The sequence below is a fragment of the Triticum dicoccoides genome, chromosome 2A (genome assembly GCF_002162155.2).
Source record: "Triticum dicoccoides isolate Atlit2015 ecotype Zavitan chromosome 2A, WEW_v2.0, whole genome shotgun sequence".
Lineage (NCBI taxonomy): Eukaryota > Viridiplantae > Streptophyta > Magnoliopsida > Poales > Poaceae > Triticum > Triticum dicoccoides.
Window position 1 is genome coordinate 703,338,888 of NC_041382.1, and position 21,544 is coordinate 703,360,431.

Consider the following 21,544-nt stretch of genomic DNA (forward strand, 5'->3'; position numbering starts at 1 on the left):
TGGATATTGGTTGAAGATGATACTAACGTGAACTCGAGATGGGAGCATCGTTACTCTCTGTGTATATCAGATCTGGTTCAGCCAATGTCATTTCTTCCAGGGGGCGCAATCATGCTACATTGTGGTCCCAATTTCTACCGTTACGAGCTGCAGACGGCTTCTAACCCGTTGACCAAAGTGTTTGCGTTGGAAGGGCTAAGATACAAGCGTCGGAGGGAACACACTACTAAGCAGAATATCTTCTTCTTCAACGTAACTCCCTACATGGAAAATCATGTTCGTATTGCGTCTTAGCCGGCCCAACTTTGATGGTTGCGTTTCAGCTTGCGATAAGCTTATGTTTGTTATCTTTACCTAATTTGAAAGTCTTGTTAATTGCGATAAAAAGACTGAGGAGTATTTGCTTGGTTGTAATCTTTACTTTCCTTTTTCTTGAATCCTGGTATTGATAGATTTAACATATGTTCATGGCCTTCTCGTAAAGAAAAAAATATCAACGGAGCGGCATATTGACTCGTATGAACCATAACACCAAACCATAATTTGATACAAACAAAAAAGGTGATGACTTGTATGAACTCACCTCTTCAGGTGAAATCGTGTCAGATTAGCGTACAAAGGTTTTTGAAAATTTTGTGGTCAGCACTACAAAGGATATATCTACCATCTCATCAAATTTGAATTCGGATTTAACCCACACATTCAGTAACATAAAATGACAAATTCTACCGTGGATGCTAGTAGGTTCAAATTATGTTAGTATTATTCTCTATTTTTTGGCCAAAAAGGTGAAAGGCCATATATTATGTAGCAGATACCCTTAAGAAACACCCTTGCAGAAATTGACAAAATACATTCAAATTCTTTGGGGTGTCGAAGTTTTCTCTCCTGCATCTATCGGCGGTGCGCAATGAGAAAAGCTCGTTTTCGCATCGGGGTGTACGTCTTAGCAGCGCAAACTTGTTTAAACCTATAAGCTTGTAGAAGCATGACCAAAAAGTCATCGATCTAGACCAAAAGATGTCGGCAACTGCTTTCTATGTAACAAATCACCACCTCGGAGAAGAAAACACTAGAGAGGGCCTGTATAATGCCCATGTATGGCCAAATGGAGTAGGGGGCACAACTCTCACATGCTCCTCGACAAGGCTGAAACCAAGCAACCTTCGTCAATCAAAACTGGAACCAAAGGACCAAGACGTGCCGATGCCGGCAACGCACCATTAGCTCTGCAAAACAACACCACCAAGACAAACTTGCATAAGCCCCCCCCCCCCAAAAAACACGGAGAACTAACGAACACAACACCCTAGCACATGCCTTCCAACGATGCGAAGAAGCACCATCAAAGCAAGGCGAGACAGGGAGGACTTATTCCACGTCGACGATGGCACCATCACTTCACCATCAACGACGGGGAACTAAAACATAACCTAAAAAATCACCCTACCATAGCCGGTCCGAAACAGCAAGGTCCCCAAAATTATGTTTCTATTCATTCTTCTATTCAATTGCTATTTATATCTATTATTTCACAGTGGTAAATCTGTTGGAAATATGCCCTAGAGGCAATAATAAATTAGTTATTATTATATTTCCTTGTTCATGATAATCGTTTATTATCCATGCTAGAATTGTATTGATAGGAAACTCAGATACATGTGTGGATACATAGACAACACCATGTCCCTAGTAAGCCTCTAGTTGACTAGCTCGTTGATCAATAGATGGTTACGGTTTCCTGACCATGGACATTGGATGTCGTTGATAACGGGATCACATCATTAGGAGAATGATGTGATGGACAAGACTCAATCCTAAGCCTAGTACAAGATCATGTAGTTCGTATGCTAAAGCTTTTCTAATGTCAAGTATCATTTTCTTAGACCATGAGATTGTGCAACTCCCGGATACCGTAGGAATACTTTGGGTGTGCCAAACGTCACAACGTAACTGGGTGGCTATAAAGGTACATTACAGGTATCTCCGAAAGTGTCTGTTGGGTTGGCACGAATCGAGACTGGGATTTATCACTCCGTGTAAACGTAGAGGTATCTCTGGGCCCACTCGGTAGGACATCATCATAATGTGCACAATGTGATCAATGAGTTGATCACGGGATGATGTGTTACGGAACGAGTAAAGAGACTTGCCGGTAACGAGATTGAACAAGGTATCGGGATACTGAGATCGAATCTCGGGCAAGTATCGTACCGATAGACAAAGGGAATTGTATACGGGATTGATTAAGTCCTTGACATCGTGGTTCATCCAATGAGATCATCGTGGAACATGTGGGAGCCAACATGGGTATCCAGATCCCGCTGTTGGTTATTGACTGGAGGATGTCTCGGTCATGTCTGCATGGTTCCCGAACCCATAGGGTCTACACACTTAAGGTTCGGTGACGCTAGGGTTATAGAGATATTAGTATGCGGTAACCCGAAAGTTGTTCGGAGTCCCGGATGAGATCCCGGACGTCACGAGGAGTTCCGGAATGGTCCGGAGGTAAAGATTTATATATGGGAAGTCTTGTTTTGGTCGCCGGAAAAGTTTCGCGCATTATCGGTATTGTACCGGGAGTGCCGAAAGGGGTCCGGGGGTCCACGAAGGGGGTCCACCTGCCCCGGGGGGACACATGGGCTGTAGGGGTGTGCGCCTTGGCCTATATGGGCCAAGGGCACCAGCCCCAAGAGGCCCATGCGCCAAGAGATAAGGAAAAGAAAGAGTCCTAAAGGGGGAAGGCACCTCCTAGGTGCCTTGGGGAGGATGGATTCCTCCCTGGCCGCACCCTTCCTTGGAGGAAGGGCCAAGGCTGCGCCCCCCCCCCCTCTCCCTTGGCCCTATATATAGTGGGGGGAAGGGAGGGCAGCCTAACCTAAGCCCTGGCGCCTCCCTCTCCCTCCCATGACACATCTCCCTCCTCCCGCAGCGCTTGGCGAAGCCCTGTTGGAATCCCGCTACTTCCACCATGCCGTCGTGCTGCTGGATCTCCATCAACCTCTCCTTCCCCCTTGCTGGATCAAGAAGGAGGAGACGTTGCTGCTTCGTACGTGTGTTGAACACGGAGGTGCCGTCCGTTCGGCGCTAGGATCATCGGTGATTTGGACCACGACGAGTACGACTCCATCAACCCCGTTCTCTTGAACGCTTCCGCGCGCGATCTACAAGGGTATGTAGATCCACTCCTCCCTCATTGCTAGATGACCCCATAGATTGATCTTGGTGATGCATAGAAAATTTTGAATTTTTGCTACGTTCCCCAACAGTGGCATCATGAGCTAGGTCTATGCGTAGTTTCTATGCACGAGTAGAACACAAAGTAGTTGTGGGCATTGATTTTGTTCAATATGCTTACCGTTACTAGTCCAATCTTGACTCGGCGGCATTGTGGGATGAAGCGACCCGGACCGACCTTACACGTACTCTTACGTGAGACTAGTTCCACCGACTGACATGCACTAGTTGCATAAGGTGGCTAGCGGGTGTCTGTCTCTCCCACTTTAGTCGGATCGGATTCAATGAAAAGGGTCCTTATGAAGGGTAAATAGCAATCGGCATATCACGTTGTGGTCTTTGCGTAAGTAAGAAACGTTCTTGCTAGAAACCCATAGCAGCCACGTAAAACATGCAAACAACAATTAGAGGACGTCTAACTTGTTTTTGCAGGGTATGCCATGTGATGTGATATGGCCAAAAGGATGTGATGAATGATATATGTGATGTATGAGATTGATCATGTTCTTGTAATAGGAATCACGACTTGCATGTCGATGAGTATGACAACCGGCAGGAGCCATAGGAGTTGTCTTAATTTATTTATGACCTACGTGTCAACATAAACGTCATGTAATTACTTTACTTTATTGCTAACCGTTAGCTGTACAAGTAGAAGTAATAGTTGGCGAGACAACTTCATGAAGACACGATGATGGAGATCATGATGATGAAGATCATGGTGTCATGCCGGTGACGATGATGATCATGGAGCCCCAAAGATGGAGATCAAAAGGAGCAATATGATATTGGCCATATCATGTCACTATTTGATTGCATGTGATGTTTATCATGTTTTTGCATCTTATTTGCTTAGAACGACGGTAGTAAATAAGATGATTCCTCATTAAAATTTCAAGAAAGTGTTCCCCCTAACTGTGCACCGTTGCGAAAGTTCATCGTTTCGAAGCACCACGTGATGATCGGGTGTGATAGATTCTTACGTTCGAATAGAACGGGTGTTGACGAGCCTAGCATGTACAGACATGGCCTCGGAACACATGCAAAACACTTAGGTTGACTTGACGAGCCTAGCATGTACAGACATGGCCTCGGAACACAAGAGACCGAAAGGTCGAGCATGAGTCGTATGGTAGATACGATCAACATGAAGATGTTCACCGATGTTGACTAGTCCGTCTCACGTGATGATCGGACACGGCCTAGTTGACTCGGATCATGTAATCACTTAGATGACTAGAGGGATGTCTATCTGAGTGGGAGTTAATGAACTTAATTATCCTGAACATAGTCAAAAGGTTTTTGCAAATTATGTCGTAGCTCGCGCTTTAGTTCTACTGTTTAGATATGTTCCTAGAGAAAAAATTAGTTGAAAGTTGATAGTAGCAATTATGCAGACAGTAAAAGGCTTATGTCCTTAATGCACCGCTCAGTGTGCTGAACCTCGAACGTCGTCTATGGATGTTGCGAACATCTGACATACACATTTTGATAACTACGTGATAGTTTAGTTAAACGGTTTAGAGTTGAGGCACCGAAGACATTTTAAAACATCACGAAACATATGAGATGTTTCGAGGGCTGAAATTGGGATTTCAGACTCGTGCCCACATCAAGAGGTATAAGACCTCCGACGATTCTCTTAGCCTGCAAACTAAGGGAGAAAAGCTCAATTGTTGAGCTTGTGCTCAGATTGTCTGAGTACAACAATCGCTTGAATCAAGTGGGAGTTGATCTTCCAGATGAAATAGTGATAGTTCTCCGAAGTCATTACCACCAAGCTGCTAGAGCTTCGTGATGAACTATAATATATCAGGGACATATATGATGATCCTTGAGATATTCGTGATGTTTGACACCACAAAAGTAGAAATCAAGAAGGAACATCAATTGTTGATGGTTGGTGAAACCACTAGTTTCAAAAAGGGCAAGGGCAAGAAGGGAAACTTCATGAAACGGCAAATCAGCTGCTGCTCTAGTGAAGAAACCCAAGGTTGAGCCTAAACCCGAGACTAAGTGCTTCTGTAATAAGGGGAACAACCACTGGAGCAGAATTACCCTAGATACTTGGTAGATGAGAAGGCTGGCAAGGTCGATAGAAGTATATTGGATGTACAGTGTGTTAATGTGTACTTTACTAGTACTCCTAGTAGCACCAGGGTATTAGATACCGGTTCGGTTGCTAAGTGTTAGTAACTCAAAACAAAAGGCTACGGAATAAACGGAGACCAGCTAAAAGGTGAGATGACGATATGTGTTGGAAGTATTTCCAAGGTTGATCAAATATCGTACGCTTCCTCTACCATCGAGATTGGTATTAAAACCTAAATAATTGTTATTTGGAGTTCGCGTTGAGCATAGACATGATTGGATTACGTCTATCGCAATACGGTTATTCATTTAAGGAGAATAATGGTTACTCTGTTTATTTGAATAATACCTTCAATGGTCTTACACCTAAAATGAATGGTTTATTGAATCTCGATCGTAGTGATACACATGTTCATGCCAAAAGATATAAGATAGTAATGATAGTACCACCTACTTGTGGCACTGCCACTTAAGTCATATCGGTATAAAACGCATGAAGAAGCTCCATGTTGATGGATCTTTGGACTCACTCGTTTTTGAAAAGTTTGAGACATGCGAACCATGTCTATTGGTGTATATGCATGAAGAAACTCCATGCAAATGGACCGTTTGGACTCACTTGATTTTTGAATCACTTGAGACATGCAAATCATACCACATGGGCAAGATGACTGAAAGCCTTGGTTTCAGTAAAATGGAACTAGAAAGCAACTTGTTGGAAGTAATACATTTTGATGTGTGCAGTCCAATGACTGCTGAGGCATGTAGTGGATATCGTTATGTTCTTACTTCACAGATGATTTGAGTAGATGTTGAGTATATTTACTTGATGAATCACGAGTCTCAATTATGGAAAGGTTCAAGTAATTTCAGGGTGAAGTTGAAAGATCACCGTGACAAGAGGATAAAATATCTATGATATGATCATAGAGATGAATATCTGAATTACGAGTTTGGCACAGAATTAAGACATTGTGGAAATTGTTTCACAACTGATACAGCCTGGAACACCATAGTGTGATGGTGTGTCCGAACATCATAACTGCACCCTATTGGATATGATGCATACCATGATGACTCTTATCGAAATACCACAATAGTTTATGGGTTAGGCATTAGAGACAACCACATTCACTTTAAATAGGGCACCACGTAATTCCGATGAGATGACATCGTATGAACTATGGTTTAAGGAAACCTAAGCTGTCATTTCTTAAAAGTTTGGGGCTCCGACGCTTATGTGAAAAGGTTTCAGGCTGATAAGCTCGAACCCAAAGCGGATAAATGCATCTTCATAGGACACCCAAAACAGTTGGGTATACCTCCTGTCTCAGATCCGAAAGCAATAAGGGGTTGTTTCTAGAATCGGGTCCTTTCTCGAGGAAAAGTTTCTCTCGAAAGAATTGAGTGGGAGGATGGTGGAGACTTGATGAGGTTATTGAACCGTCTCTTCAACTAGTGTGTGGCAGGGCACAGGGAGTTGTTCCTGTGGCACCTACACCAATTGAAGTGGAAGCTTATGATAGTGATCATGAAACTTCAGATCAAGTCACTACCAAACCTCGTGGGATGACAAGGATGCGTACTACTTCAGAGTGGTACGTAATCCTGTCTTGGAAGTCATGTTGCTAGACAACAATGAACCTACGAGCTATGGAGAAGCGATGGTGGGCCCGGATTCCGATAAATGGCTCGAGGCCATAAAATCCGAGAGAGGATCCATGTATGAAAACAAAGTGTAGACTTTGGCAGAACAGCTCGATGGTCGTAAGGCTGTTGAGTACAGATGGATTTTAAAAGGAAGACAGACAATGATGGTAAGTGTCACCATTAAGAAAGCTCGACTTGTCGTTAAGATGTTTACCGGCAACTTCAAGGAGTTGACTACGATGAGACTTTCTCACTCGTAGCGATGCTAAGAGTCTGTTGGAGTTATATTAGTAGTCAATGCATTATTTATGAAATCTTGCAGATAGGATGTCAAAAACCATTGTTTCCTCACGATTTTCTTGAGGAAAGGTTGTATGTGATACAACCAAAAGGTTTTAACAATCCTGAAAGATGCTAACAAGTATGCAAAGCTCCAGCAATCCTTCTAAGGACTGGAGTAAGCATCTCGGAGTTGGAATGTATGCTTTGATGAGATGATCAAAGATTTTGGGTGTATACAAAGTTTATGAGAAACTTGTATTTCCAAAGAAGTGAGTGGGAGCACTATAGAATTTCTGATAAATATATGTTGACATATTGTTGATCAGAAATGACGTAGAATTTCTGGAAAGCATATAGGGTTATTTGGAAAGTATTTTTCAATGGAAAGCCTGGATCAAGCTACTTGAACATTGAGCATCAAGATCTATAAGGATAGATCAAAATGCTTAATGGTACTTTCAAATGAGCACATACCTTGACATGATCTTGAAGGTGTTCAAGATGGATCAGTCAAAGAAGGAGTTCTTGCCTGAGTTGTAAGGTATGAAGTTAAGACTTAAAGCTCGACCACGGCAGAATAGAGAGAAAGGACGAAGGTCGTCCCCTATGCTTAAGACATAGGCTCTACAGTATGCTATGCTGTGTACCGCACCTGAAATGTGCCTTGCCATGAGTTAGTCAACGGGTACAAGAGTGATCTAAGAATGGATCACAGGACAGCGGTCAAAGTTATCCTTAGTAACTTGTGGACTAAGGAATTTTCTCAATTATGGAGGTGGTAAAAGAGTTCGTCGTAAAGGGTTACGCCGATGCAAACTTTGACACTAATCCAGATTATTCTGAGTAGTAAACTGGATTCGTATAGTAGAACAATTATTTGGAATAGCTCCAAATAGAACGTGGTAGCTGCATCTAGGAGATGACAAAGAGATTTGTAAAGCACACACGGATCTGAAAGATTCAGACCCGTTGACTATAACATCTCTCACAAGCATAACATGATCAAACCCAGAACTCATTGAGTGTTAATCACATGGTAATGTGAACTAGATTATTGACTCTAGTAAACTCTTTGGGTGTTAGTCACATGGGGATGTGACCTTGAGTGTTAATCACATATCGATGTGAACTGGATTATTGACTCTAGTGCAAGTGGGAGACTGTTGGAAATATGCCCTAGAGGCAATAATAAATTAGTTATTATTATATTTCCTTGTTCATGATAATCGTTTATTATCCATGCTAGAATTGTATTGATAGGATACTCAGATACATGTGTGGATACATAGACAACACCATGTCCCTAGTAAGCCTCTAGTTGACTAGCTCGTTGATCAATAGATGGTTACGATTTCCTGATCATGGACATTGGATGTCGTTGATAACGGGATCACATCATTAGGAGAATGATGTGATGGACAAGACCCAATCCTAAGCCTAGCACAAGATCATGTAGTTCGTATGCTAAAGCTTTTCTAATGTCAAGTATCATTTCCTTAGACCATGAGATTGTGCAACTCCCGGATACCGTAGGAATACTTTGGGTGTGCCAAACGTCACAACGTAACTGGGTGGCTATAAAGGTACATTACAGGTATCTCCGAAAGTGTCTGTTAGGTTGGCACGAATCGAGACTGGGATTTGTCACTCCGTGTAAACGGAGAGGTATCTCTGGGCCCACTCGGTAGGACATCATCATAATGTGCACAATGTGATCAAGGAGTTGATCACGGGATGATGTGTTACGGAACGAGTAAAGAGACTTGCCGGTAACGAGATTGAACAAGGTATCGGGATACTGACAATCGAATCTCGGGCAAGTATCATACCGATAGACAAAGGGAATTGTATACGGGATTGATTAAGTCCTTGACATCGTGGTTCATCTGATGAGATCATCGTGGAACATGTGGGAGCCAACATGGGTATCCAGATCCCGCTGTTGGTTATTGACCGGAGGATGTCCCGGCATGTCTGCATGGTTCCCGAACCCGTAGGGTCTACACACTTAAGGTTCGGTGACGCTAGGGTTATAGAGATATTAGTATGCGGTAACCCGAAAGTTGTTCGGAGTCCCGGATGAGATCCCGGACATCAAGAGGAGTTCCGGAATGGTCCGGAGGTAAAGATTTATATATGGGAAGTCTTGTTTTGGTCGCCAGAAAAGTTTCGCGCATTATCGGTATTGTACCGGGAGTGCCGAAAGGGGTCCAGGGGTCCACCAAGGGGGTCCACCTGCCCCGGGGGGCACATGGGCTGTAGGGGTGTGCGCCTTGGCCTATATGGGCCAAGGGCACCAGCCCCAAAAGGCCCATGCGCCAAGAGATAAGGAAAAGGAAGAGTCCTAAAGGGAGAAGGCACCTCCTAGGTGCCTTGGGGAGGATGGACTCCTCCCTGGCCGCATCCTTCCTTGGAGGAAGGGCCAAGGCTGCCCCCCCTCTCCCTTGGCCCTATATATACTGGGGGGAAGGGAGGGCAGCCTAACCTAAGCCCTGGCGCCTCCCTCTCCCTCCCATGACACATCTCCCTCCTCCCGCAGCGCTTGGCGAAGCCCTGTTGGAATCCCGCTACTTCCACCATGCCGTCGTGCTGCTGGATCTCCATCAACCTCTCCTTCCCCCTTGCTGGATCAAGAAGGAGGAGACGTCGCTGCTCCGTACGTGTGTTGAACGCGGAGGTGCCGTCCGTTCGGCGCTAGGATCATCGGTGATTTGGACCACGACGAGTACGACTCCATCAACCCCGTTCTCTTGAACGCTTCCGTGCGCGATCTACAAGCGTATGTAGATCCACTCCTCCCTCATTGCTAGATGACTCCATAGATTGATCTTGGTGATGCGTAGAAAATTTTGAATTTCTGCTACGTTCCCCAACAAAATCTAATACATGCATGAATTTTTCTGACATGATAAATGCATCTTGTCAGTGGCGGACCCACCATTGGGGCGAGCTGGGGCGGCCGCCCCGGGTCGCCGGTGGCGGAGAATCGCCCCCACCTACACATCTGCCGATCTGCGGGCTGCGGCAGCTCTGTTCTCAGTTGAATTCAGAAAGCAATGGCGCTCTTCTCTGTTTCTTTTTTAGTGATCGAAGGGTTTTTTTACGTGAACTAGGGATTTATTCAACAATCACACCAGGAATACAAATGATGTCCGGAGGGTTCCCTAGCCACAAGTGGCGCCCTACAGGGAGAGACGAAGCTGCCTTTGCCAAGGCATGTGCTTCAAAGTTTGCCTCCCTGTTTTTAAAACAAAAAGTAATACTAACAAAATCAGAAACTCTGTCTCTAATTTCATTCAAAACTAAAGCATAAGAAGAGCTGATGGTGCATAGCGATCGAAGGGGTACGTGAGGGAGAAAGAGACTTGGGCTGGTTCGGTAGACTGGACTGGGCTACTACAGCCTACAGGCCCAAACAGACGACATCTTAGCCCAATCGATCTCTCCTTTCCTTTCCTTGTCAAACAGAAAAAGATCCCCAATCGATCTACAAACCGCATTGAGCGTCCCCCTCACGATCTATGACCATATATACAACTCTCATATTACTCAAAAAGAATAAATATATACAACTCTCATCACATTCATAATTTTGTAGGTCTGGTTCCAAAATTAGAATTATGGGATCATATTGTGGCTTAAGGGCATCTCCAAGGGAGACCTGCAAAACTCTGGTATATGTCTGGTCACACACTTTTGTTCACTTTTACAATCCAACGCGGTCTTGCATCGATCCGTAAAGTGATTCGGACATTCATTTTTCGGCAAAGTGGAGACAAACATGAGGAGCTATACCTCCGGACATCTTTCAATCAACCAAAAGCCTTCGCGTGGTCCTACTCTCTTCTCTCTCTCCGCACATGCATGGTCACCTCTTCTCTGTCTCCGCTCAACCGGACACACCACAATATCCCACCCAGAATAGCTTCACACACGATGTTTTATGGACGTCATGTGGACGATTCTAGGATCTCACGTTCCTTATTTATGGATGGATTTCATCTAACGGTGATTAGTTACTGTCGTGGACGCATCGGGCGGAAACACGTCAGCTGCGTAGCACTGCTCTATCTCACCACATGCATGGTCCTCATCTATTTTTTCTCCTCCCAGCCGGATACTTTATAATTAGTGTTGGATGGCTCCCTTCCATATCATATCCGCGGACCACGTCTGAACACAAAAACGGACATACTCGAGGAATTTGCGGGTCAGTGTTGGAGATGCCCTAAGTGAACATTTCAAGCGATAATAGTCCACGTTAGCAGTTTATTAGTTTTTAAGAGCTTTTTTTATTCTTTTGTTGTTGAATGCTATGAGTTTTGGTTGAATAGAGTGGCATTTGTACCAAAAAAGTAGACATTAAATGTTCGCCCCCAGCTAACTTTAATTCCTGGGTCTGCCACTGATCTTGTGTAAAATGCTGTGGAATTTTTCTAGATATGTACTATTTTTTTGGACTTCCATCGTGTACAGTTTCACCGATTTTACCGAAAGAGGAGAGTGCACCCAAGTACTCCCTCCATTCCGAATTACTTGTCTTAAATTTGTCTAAATACGGAGGTATCTAGCACTAAAATGAGTCTAGATACATCCGTATCTAGACAAATTCAAGACAAGTAATTCGGAACGGAGGGAGTATATATCACCCTAACAAAGATAGTATGGGGGAACAGAACCATGTCTATGTGAGCTGCAGTCTCTTTGCCTTGAGCAAACAAAGTCATTACTCACTTTGAATAACCATTTGATACATACAACCATATATACAAAATCATGGGTATGCCGCCAAACTGGATTTGATGAGTGATTGAAACCTGGATGGATCAAAAAACCACTATCAAATCAATTTGAGCGCACGTTTAATCTGTACACGCATGCTCATGCTCAACGCATGGATCGGATTTCAATCTTCCCTATCAAACAACATTTCATCCTCCCGCCTCTCTGTACACTTGCCGATCGACTGATAGATCACTTGAGAAATTTGAGGTAGTCCTTGAGGTCGGCGGGGATGCAAGGGTACTGCCTCCAGAACGCGCCGTGCACCCTGAGCATCCTCGCCACCTTCTCCTTGGTCGACGGCGAGCTGTCCGCCTGCAGCAGCGCTAGCAGCTTCGCCACGCCGCCGCTCGCCACCATGTCGTCCAGCACCCTCTCCGTGGGCCGCGCCGCGCACGACACCAGCCACAGCACGTTGACCGCCAGCCTCGTGGCCAGGCCGGACACCCGCAGCGTCGTCCGCACCACGGCCGCCACGGCGAGACCGTGCTCCGCGAACGCGAGCCGGCCCTCGGGGCACTTGCACAGCCGCTTCAGGAGCAGGAGCGCCCGCTCGGCGACGTGCCGGTCGGCCTCCGGGAGGAGCTCCACGAGCACCCGCACGGCCCCCACCTCCACCACGCCCTTGCCGCGCCGTGCGCCGCCCCTCGAGCGCGAGCGCGCCGTGACGTCGATGAGCACGTCGAGCGCGCGGGAGCTGAGCTTGGAGGAGGCCCCGTCGGAGAGCAGGTCGAGTAGGGACTTGACCATGTCGTCGACGTCGACGTCCTCGGTCCAGTTGCGGGCGCCGCTGGCCTCGGAGACCTTGGCGAGGATGGACATGGCGTGCAGCCTCGCCTCGGCGCTGCCGCGCTGGACGAGCGCGACCATGGGCCTCATGCACTCGGGCCTCAGCACCAGGTCCACCGACTCCTCGTCTGACAGCGGGAGCGTGGCGAGGACGGCGGCGGCCTCCTCGCACGTCCGGAAGGCCGAGAAGTCCCCGCCGGCGCCGCTCTCCGCCAGCGCCTGCGCCATGACGCGGCCGAGCACCTGGATGCCGTCACAGGCCACGAAATCCTCCCGCGCCGCCTGGTCCGCGGCCATGCAGAGCCTGAGGCCCTTGAGCGCCGTGACCTTGAACGGCGTGCCCTCAATGCCGGCGAGCACTGACGGCAGCCGCTCCCGCGGCATCGGCTTGAGCGCGTCCGCGGGGCTAGAGGAGGAGGAGGTGGAGGCGCGGTCCTGCCAGGAGGCGATGACGCGCTTGAGGGTGTGGTTGGGCGTGAGGTCGAACGAGGCGACGCGCTGCATGGTGGCCGGGCACGTGGTCTTGCCGTACTTGAAGAACCACCGCTCGATGCTCCGGCGGTCGTAGGTGACGCCGGTGGACACCGTGACGGGGTCCTCCATCAGCTCCATGGAGATCGGGCACAGGAACAGCTGCGGCGACTCCTCCGTGGCCATCGCCTCCTAGAATGGATCTTCGATCGATCGACGCGCCAAATCACGCAGTGGCGAGCAGCCAATCAAGCGGCCTGAATTCCTTGTCCTGAAATGAAATGCAGTTTGTCTGGGAACCAATAGGGATGTTGGTTTTATACTATCTGCAACTGCAACCTGCGCGTGCGTAATGCTGAAGTCATGCAAGCTAGCCCGTAGGTAGCCCGTAGAACTAATTCATGTGCAGCAGTAGTTCTGAAATCTGAATGAGGCATCCACTCTCCTCAATCAAACTGTATATCATAAATTATACACAGCGTCGTCACAAACTTATATTTAAATTAAAAAATCCATGCGAAACCCTATAGAGAAACAGGATAAACCGAGCAGCTCGCGGTATTCGCACCTTATCGGTTTGATTTCTGCGGATCGTATGCGCGTATAATAATACCCCGGAGTCAATAGTCAGAGGGCCAGAATGTATTGAGTGCAAGGTTGGCAAATATGTTTGTATATACTTATAAAACTAAAAAATAAAGATAAAGGTGGCGCGACGATATGGGTTGCTGCCACGATCTTCAGCCGGAGACTCCGTCTCACGCCCAGCGGTAACCCTTCGGCGTTTTGACGGGACTTTTAGCCACATGCATGGATTCCATGGGCGTCGACTCAAGCAACCCAACAGCTCGTCGGTTAGAGCGGAAATTTACCAACGACTTGGCGTGAATTGTGATCGATGCCGCTTACCAAGCTGCCACAAACAAGAGGAAGATGAAATGTTTACTTCTTCTCTGCTGCTAATACTACTGCTACTTATCTTTATCTTTTCGAAGGGCATTGATTTTTATTTTCTAGGGTTGAAAATCTTGAGATGCAGGTTGGAGTTGTTAAGATGAGGAGGTAGGCCGGTGATGACAGCAGGGTTTTGTAGTGTTAAATTATTCCTGATCCAGCTCCGTTTCTTCTTATGTTTGCTCCGTTCATTGTTAAGTTCAGTCGGGAGAGCGGTTGGGCGTTTCCTTTGACTATGACCGGGCATTTTCCTATTCAAATTTCCCGGCCGGATCCTCAACTCCTCCTCTAAAGACGAATTCCTTAATGGCTAGCGGTACACTGCATACCTTCTATAATATAATGCGCATTTCTTGAAAAATTCAAATTTCGTAATGCCCAAGTTAACTGTACATGCATGAAAATGCATCCAAGTTCATTGAAAAATATATCTTAATGCACAAGTTAAATTCTTATGGAATAAAACTCTTTACCCTCGCAAAAAAAATAGTATAGTAAGGGGTCAGTTTTTTCCAAAAAAAATGGGTTCAGTTGTAACCTACGGTGAAAGTTTATCCACACTCGCTGATGCTAAATCCCACCCAAGCAATTCCACATGTGCGCCGAGGATAAAGCATTATGGACGCCAAGATACTACAGGCCAATTTCGTGAACTCTCTTGCCTTTTTTTTCGCGGTTTAGGTGGGAGTATGATGTGATTGCGGTATCTTTCCCGATCATCACTGTCTGCCTGCCCACTCCTGAAATCAGAACCACTGCAAGCAGAAGAAGACGCCGAGCAACGAGTGCAGTCTCAACCAAAACGCTGGCTGATCGACGCATGAGTCACGAAGATCCGTTTCATCACAGGTAATCTATCGGTTGTGCAGTCCATTACCATGTGGCTCGTCATCGGCCTACCTCAATTTGCAAAGCAGAACAATTGCTTTTAACCGTCACAATTTCTTGTACGAAATGCATAATGTATTGGGAGCATAGGTCATGGATGGATGCAAAGGGTCGCTTGGCTGCTTTACTATGTTTATTTATCCTGCAAACGCAAGCACAAAATCGGTTGGCCTGAAGCTGTCCATTAGATTAGTGCATCACCACTTAGCAAAATCTGCTGCAATTTTCCTAGGCACAAACCAAAACTCGCACCAAATCCGTGTCGAAAAATAGCTCTAATCCAACTTGCACATGAATAATCGCCCGTGACAGTTCTAATTAACAGCCACTTGCCGATCCGACGTGCAGCACGCCGTGATGTCCAACCGCCGGCCCGCTGTTTCTCGCCGTCGCCCGCCCGACGACTTCGAGCGTCTGCCAGGCCGCCCCCACATGCTATGCTATCCTTCGGGCGTATCGTCTCCAACCAACGGGCGCCTCCCGATCGGTTTGACCGCCCCGCGTTTCCCCTGTTTTTCTGAAGAAATGCTGCAATCAGCACGTACAGCTGCCTCCTGATCATCAAGAAATCCGTTGACGAATCCGATATGGAAAACAAATGAACGCGTCCTCGTCACCACCGTCACCGGCCTAGGGCTAGGGGATTAAAACTTAGGTCTCTTTTGGTTCATAGGATAGGATTATCAGAGCATCTCCAGCTGTTGGTCCTCAGGAGGAGCAAAAAATCACCCCCTAGAGGCGCACCGGCGCTAAAACGCGCACTGGGGGCGTGATGCCCCCCAGTCGCGCCCCCTATGGGTTTCTAAAATGTTTAAATTCGGCGCAAACACAACGCAAACATGTTCGAGTTCGTTCAAATTTAAACATATTTTACAAAAAAGGAAAAATTACCGCGGGCTACCCCGCCGTCTTCCTCGCCGCCCGCCCACGCGGTTCTACATGCCGAGGAGGCTGTAGAACCGCATGTAGTCACCGCCGTCGTCGTCGTCGTCCCTGTCGACGCCTCCGCCGTCCCTGCTACATCCCTCCCCCGGTTGGCGCGGCGGGTTGGACGGTCTGGGGGCGTCGTCGTCGCTGTCGAGGCCCACGACACCGTGCTCGTCCTCGCGCCCACGCTTGCGGGCGGCGATCTCCTCCAGGGCCCGGCGCTGCCGGACCATCTCGTCGCGGAGGTAATCGTCCCGCGCCCACCGCAGGGCGTCCTCGTAGGAGAAGCCACGCCGGGCTATCTCCTCGTACTCCACGGGGAGGCCGGGCTCCGGCTTGGGCTCCGGCTTGGGCTCGACGAGGACGAAGCGGCCGGTGGGGGAGGCGTTGTCGCCGATGCGGACGCCGGAGCTGCGGGTGCACGCACTGACAGGCGTGCCCTGGGGCTCCGGCTTGACGGGGCGGAGGTGGAGGCACGGGGAGCCGCCGGACGAGGAGGAGGACCCCCCAGTCTCCATGCGCCTCGGGGTCCAGGAGCTTCCCCGGCGGCGTGGGAAGGACGGGGGAGCGGGATACTCGAGGCGCGGCGTGTTGCCGCCCTCGATGTACTCGAGGACGGCCTCCAACGTGCGCCCGGGCACGCCCCACCACCGACGCCGGCCGACGGCGTTGAGCCTGCCGGAGGGCTCGACGCCGTTGGTGGCCTCGAGCTGCTCGGCGTGACGGCGGCGAAAATAAGGCTCCCAGAGCGGGCTGTCGGGGACGTACCGTGGCCCCTCCCTCGCCGCACGCGGTAGAGACGAGCGGATGCGTGCGATCTCCGCACCCCGCGCCGCGCCGGTGGGTATCGGGGGCACCGGCACGCCGCCGACGCTGATCCTCCACGCCCCGGGCACCCGCATGTCCGGCGGGACCGGGTACTCGGCCTCGAAAAGGAGGCGAGCCTCGTTCTCGTGAAGATGGCGGCGGCCGAAGCCGTTCGCCGCCGCGCCGTCGCCTGGGAAGCGCTCGACCATGGGTGTGATGAACTGGAGACGGCGAGAGAGAGGAGAGGGAGGAACGACGACGGCGAGTGTCGCCGAGTGCGCTGGGGCGCGTCTTATATAGCCCGAGGCGCCGCCCGTGCGCGAGCCGCCGTGAGTACGCGTGGCGGGCGAGGGAGGGCGAGGGACGCGCGTCATCTAGTCTTCACTGCGCCGCCCGTGAGGCATGGCGCAGGTTGACCGGCCCGGCAGCGCGACAGCTTTGGCATTGATTCGCCACGGGAAACGAGGCGATGAGGACGACGAAGGGGCGAGAAGAGGGTAGAGTCGCTGACGCGGCGGGCCCGCGGCTGTTTCGCGCCAAAACAGTTCGCCCCGGCGCCTCCGGGCGCCCCACAGCGCGTCGGGTTCGGCCTGGGTCCGCCGGCGCTGTTTTTGGCCCAAGCCAGCGAAAATCGGGCTCCTGGGGGCGCGACTGGGCCGATTTTTCGGCGCCGGCGCAAAAAAACGCCTGTGGAGGCCTTCCTAGGGGCGCGGCTGGAGATGCCCTCATAGGAATAGGAATCTTGTAGGAAATGAGATGACATGTATCTCAAATCCTATGAGTAGGAATAGGAAACAAGATGTCATTTGGTTGACACCAAAGGAATAAGAATCTTGTAGGAAATGAGATGACATGTATCTCAAATCCTATGAGTAGGAATAGGAAACAAGATGTCATTTGGTTGACACCAAAAGAATTTTTTTCATTGAGTCTAGGCTCTTTTTTATTTTTCTATGAAATATGAAGGATAGGAACCAATCCTATGTAGGAATAGGAATCCATTCTTATGAACCAAAGGGCTCTAAAGAAAAAAATCCTATAAAAATCCTATCCTCTAAAATTCTTATGAAATTCCTCTAAGCCAAGCCAAAGGAGGCCTTACTGTACTATATTAATACCGTCAGACTCAGACATTGGGGATGGCCTCACAGGTGAGTAATATCCATGATACACATGGATATTACCAGGATTTACATATACTTCCGAGCCGTAGACTTCCGTTTTTCCCCACAGTTTTTGACCCTGCAGACCCAGTTCCCTCTGAGCGGAAGCAACGTTTTGCCGCTGACAGAACCGCGTTGACAACTGCAGATAGACTGGTTTTACTTTGATTGTTCACACTCGAGAGTTTCTCCTCGAGAAGACACCCGCCATATTTTAACTCTTGGCTCAGCGCACAGCATTTTGGCACTGCGTCAGTTTGCACACACCATTTTGACATCTAGTAACAGATTGCTTGCTTGCCATTCAGGCGAACATTTCCCAAAACGTATGGCAGCAGACCGTGGAGAAACATGGTAGTTGGATGATGCGCAATCGTTCACCGAATTAACAAAAGGGTGCCATCAGGAAATAATTCGCAGAGCTACCATGACCAACAAGATTCCATTCAAACATCGTTCTTCACACAGTGCCGCTTGCAAGTGAGAACTGATGCCGACTGTTCGGATTTGACCGGTCAAACCCTTATTTATGAGCTCGTCCGCATGAATATCCGAGAGAATACACAGATCGACAGAGAAATCAGTTCATCCACAGGCCAATAATGCAAGGTCGCCATCACCATGCAAGACCATGCTAACTTGCTTCCAAATGTGTGGTACATCAAAGTCAGAACTCACAAGTCACAGGGATAAAAAAAGGGATGATGTTAATGTGCTACTCAAAAGGCTTCCATTTGGCGCTGCCGACACCGGACTCGGATCACTCCATCCTCTGGTGGTAGACATTGAGGACATAGCTGTTCAGGAGGTCGCCGAACGTCTTGGTCGAGAATTCCTGCACCACGCGGTCGCGTGCTTGTTTGCCCATCCGGACCACTAGATCGTGATCGCTCACAAACTTCAGCATGGCTTTTGAGAATTCGATGGGGGAGGTATCACACAGAAACCCTGTCGCCTCGTTCACTACTGTTTCCACTGGACCACCGCTGTTGCATGCGATTACAGGCTTGTATGCTGCCATGGCTTCAAGAGGAACAATGCCAAAATGCTCGTCCTGGACATAGTAGTGTCAGACATGTAGGCTGAATTAGAATAATCTGCTTAGATTGGTAAAAGTCTTGCGCAAATGGTGGTATGCATTATTTACCTTTGGAGTGTACAACACACAAAGGCAGTTGGAGAGAAGCTCGTTTCTTTCAGATGAAGAACAAGATGTCACGAATTTAACATGTTCAGAAACACCCTCAGTCGCTGCCAATCTTTTGAGCTCCTCAAGGTATTCAACGTTTTCTTTGAGGCGCTTATCGTACCCACCTTCAGCATAAAAAACGTAAGAAAACAGTGGCCAGTGGTTAATAGTTTAATACTGTTTAATAACTCAAGATGTAGTACCGTTAAACCTGTGAATAAAGGGGGGAAATAACACATAAACAAACATCACCTGCCACTGTTAAGCTTGCTTCCCGCAGAGCATCACCAGGTTGCTTAGAAACAACTGACCGGAGCAAAGCAAATGCTGAAATGGCTAGACCAAGATTCTTTTTTCTCTCAAACCGGTTAATTGAGAGGAAATTCAACCTGACAGAAAGATGACAGTTCAGCTTCGCTACACCAAACGAGGACAAAATACAAGAGAGACAGCTATTGTATACTAAAATCTGAACGAATAGAACCTAAATGAGTCACAAAGAGATATACAAGCATGAAGTTACTTATAATCATGAGGTTCATGAAACTGCTCAACTGAGACCGCTGGGTATAGGACACCAGGCTCGACTCCTCTAGCATGAAGACCACAAAAGGTCCTGGCAAAAGTTGCCGCGGTGAACTTACTGTTGACTAGAATCAAATCTGCCATACCTAATATATATGCAAAAAAGAATAACCGCTACAATTAGGATGCCAGTAGATCTCTCAACATATAATCAAAGGAAAGTCAAAACATAAGTATAGATACAGTTCCGGATGCCCAGGACAATACCAGTCGTGGCTTCCTCAATCATGTCAATTGGCTTGCGATATAACCTCCGAAGAATTGTTGTATGTTGTGCAAGCAACAGATCAGGAAAATGGCAATAAAAAATTGTCTGAAAATGCAACAAAAAAGTATCTCAGCACATAGCTGCAATTAGAGCACACTAAATTACTTCAAATAAGATATAAGTACCTTTGATGATGCCTTTAGTTTAAGAAGTGGAATCACAACAGAAACCTGGTCTACCAATATGATATCAAAGGAGGGCCACCAAAGTAGCACGCAGAGTGCAACAAAAATGCAGCGAAGATAAGCACAGACAGCATGAAAGCGGTAAAACACATGACGAGGCAGGAAATCTCCATATACTGTAACTGGGAATGTACCTGGAAAAGAGACAGAGAAGTCCAATAAAACTTGTATACACGCATCATAAGCATTGCTTGCCATAAATATTACCCAATACTATACATGTGGAATATTACAAAAACACTCCCTCCGTAAATAAATATAAGAGCGTTTATATTTCTTTACAGAGGGAGTACTATGCATGGAACATTTTGCAGGAACTGATGGAAATAGAGTAGAACATCTACTCCAGATCAAGTCTGCCACAAATACTTACAAAACATCAATGCAAAAAAAAGATGTAATGCAACTCAGACATGGATAAATTTGAGAAGCAGGTCTATCAGACTTTCAGCGAAATAACATAGATATAGTTCAGAGATTTACCAGAGACTGTTTCCTCAAAGCACCGATTTCTGTCATGGTGTGATGTGAAAACGTGAACATCGTGCCCATGGGCAGCAAGCTGACATGCCGCATCAACTATCAATCTCTCAGCACCACCTACATCAAAAGCGTTCTTTAAATCCTATTACAGGTGTTATCATACATTGTGCATATGCTATATCACGCCTGCTACAATGCTTCTGTACACACTTTGTAACTGAAAGTGTCATATTGCTGAAGTGCAATCCCACGCTGAAGTCATGTAATTGCTCCTAGTTTCTTCGAGTAAGCTAATTATAAGCTATCACTAGAAACACCAATTCGTATGAAAAGGAAACATCACTTCGCATACTCTTATACCACACCTGAATGACCACCAGTCTACTCGAATCTGGTACAGAATTGGGGATCTCCTAGACGTGCGGAGAAGCTCAGTGATGGCGTCCTCCTTGAAGAATCTAGGGACACTACCAGATCAGGGACTCAAGCTTCTAGCTGGGGGAGTTTAAGAAGTCACGTGATCTACTCGATCCTCCCAACTCCATGGCGTCAGATTCAGACGAACTGCATCTAGCGATCGGGTGTGGTGAGAGGAGGAGGGTGAGGGGTCCGTACCGATTCCAAGGTCGGGGTGGATGACAGCAATCTTAAGCTTCTTCGTCTTCGTCCCCGACGACTCCCCGGCGACTCCTGCCGCCGCCGCCATCGCTTCCAAGGACGGCGCCGCGGCAGGAGAAGGCAGGGCGGGACGGGGCCGCGCGGAGATGGTAGAGAGGGATGGGATCGAGCTGTG

General features: G+C 47.7%; 2 protein-coding genes across 2 annotated transcripts; both read right to left on the minus strand.

The window, feature by feature from the left end:
- Positions 1–11,975: 11,975 nt before the first annotated feature.
- Positions 11,976–13,577, minus strand: LOC119351968 (E3 ubiquitin-protein ligase PUB23-like). The gene has a single exon (XM_037618729.1). The coding sequence runs from the start codon at positions 13,486–13,488 to the stop codon at positions 12,235–12,237; it is 1,254 nt and encodes a 417-aa protein (XP_037474626.1). The 5' UTR covers positions 13,489–13,577; the 3' UTR covers positions 11,976–12,234.
- Positions 13,578–18,464: 4,887 nt separating this feature from the next.
- LOC119356401 (alpha-1,3/1,6-mannosyltransferase ALG2-like) lies at positions 18,465–21,538 on the minus strand. The gene is made up of 8 exons (XM_037623358.1): positions 21,367–21,538; positions 20,752–20,868; positions 20,209–20,402; positions 20,023–20,128; positions 19,754–19,901; positions 19,483–19,619; positions 19,189–19,355; positions 18,465–19,095 (listed from the first exon to the last, which is right to left on the minus strand). The coding sequence occupies exons 1-8, from the start codon at positions 21,455–21,457 to the stop codon at positions 18,802–18,804; spliced, it is 1,254 nt and encodes a 417-aa protein (XP_037479255.1). The 5' UTR covers positions 21,458–21,538; the 3' UTR covers positions 18,465–18,801.
- Between the last annotated feature and the right edge of the window lie 6 nt (positions 21,539–21,544).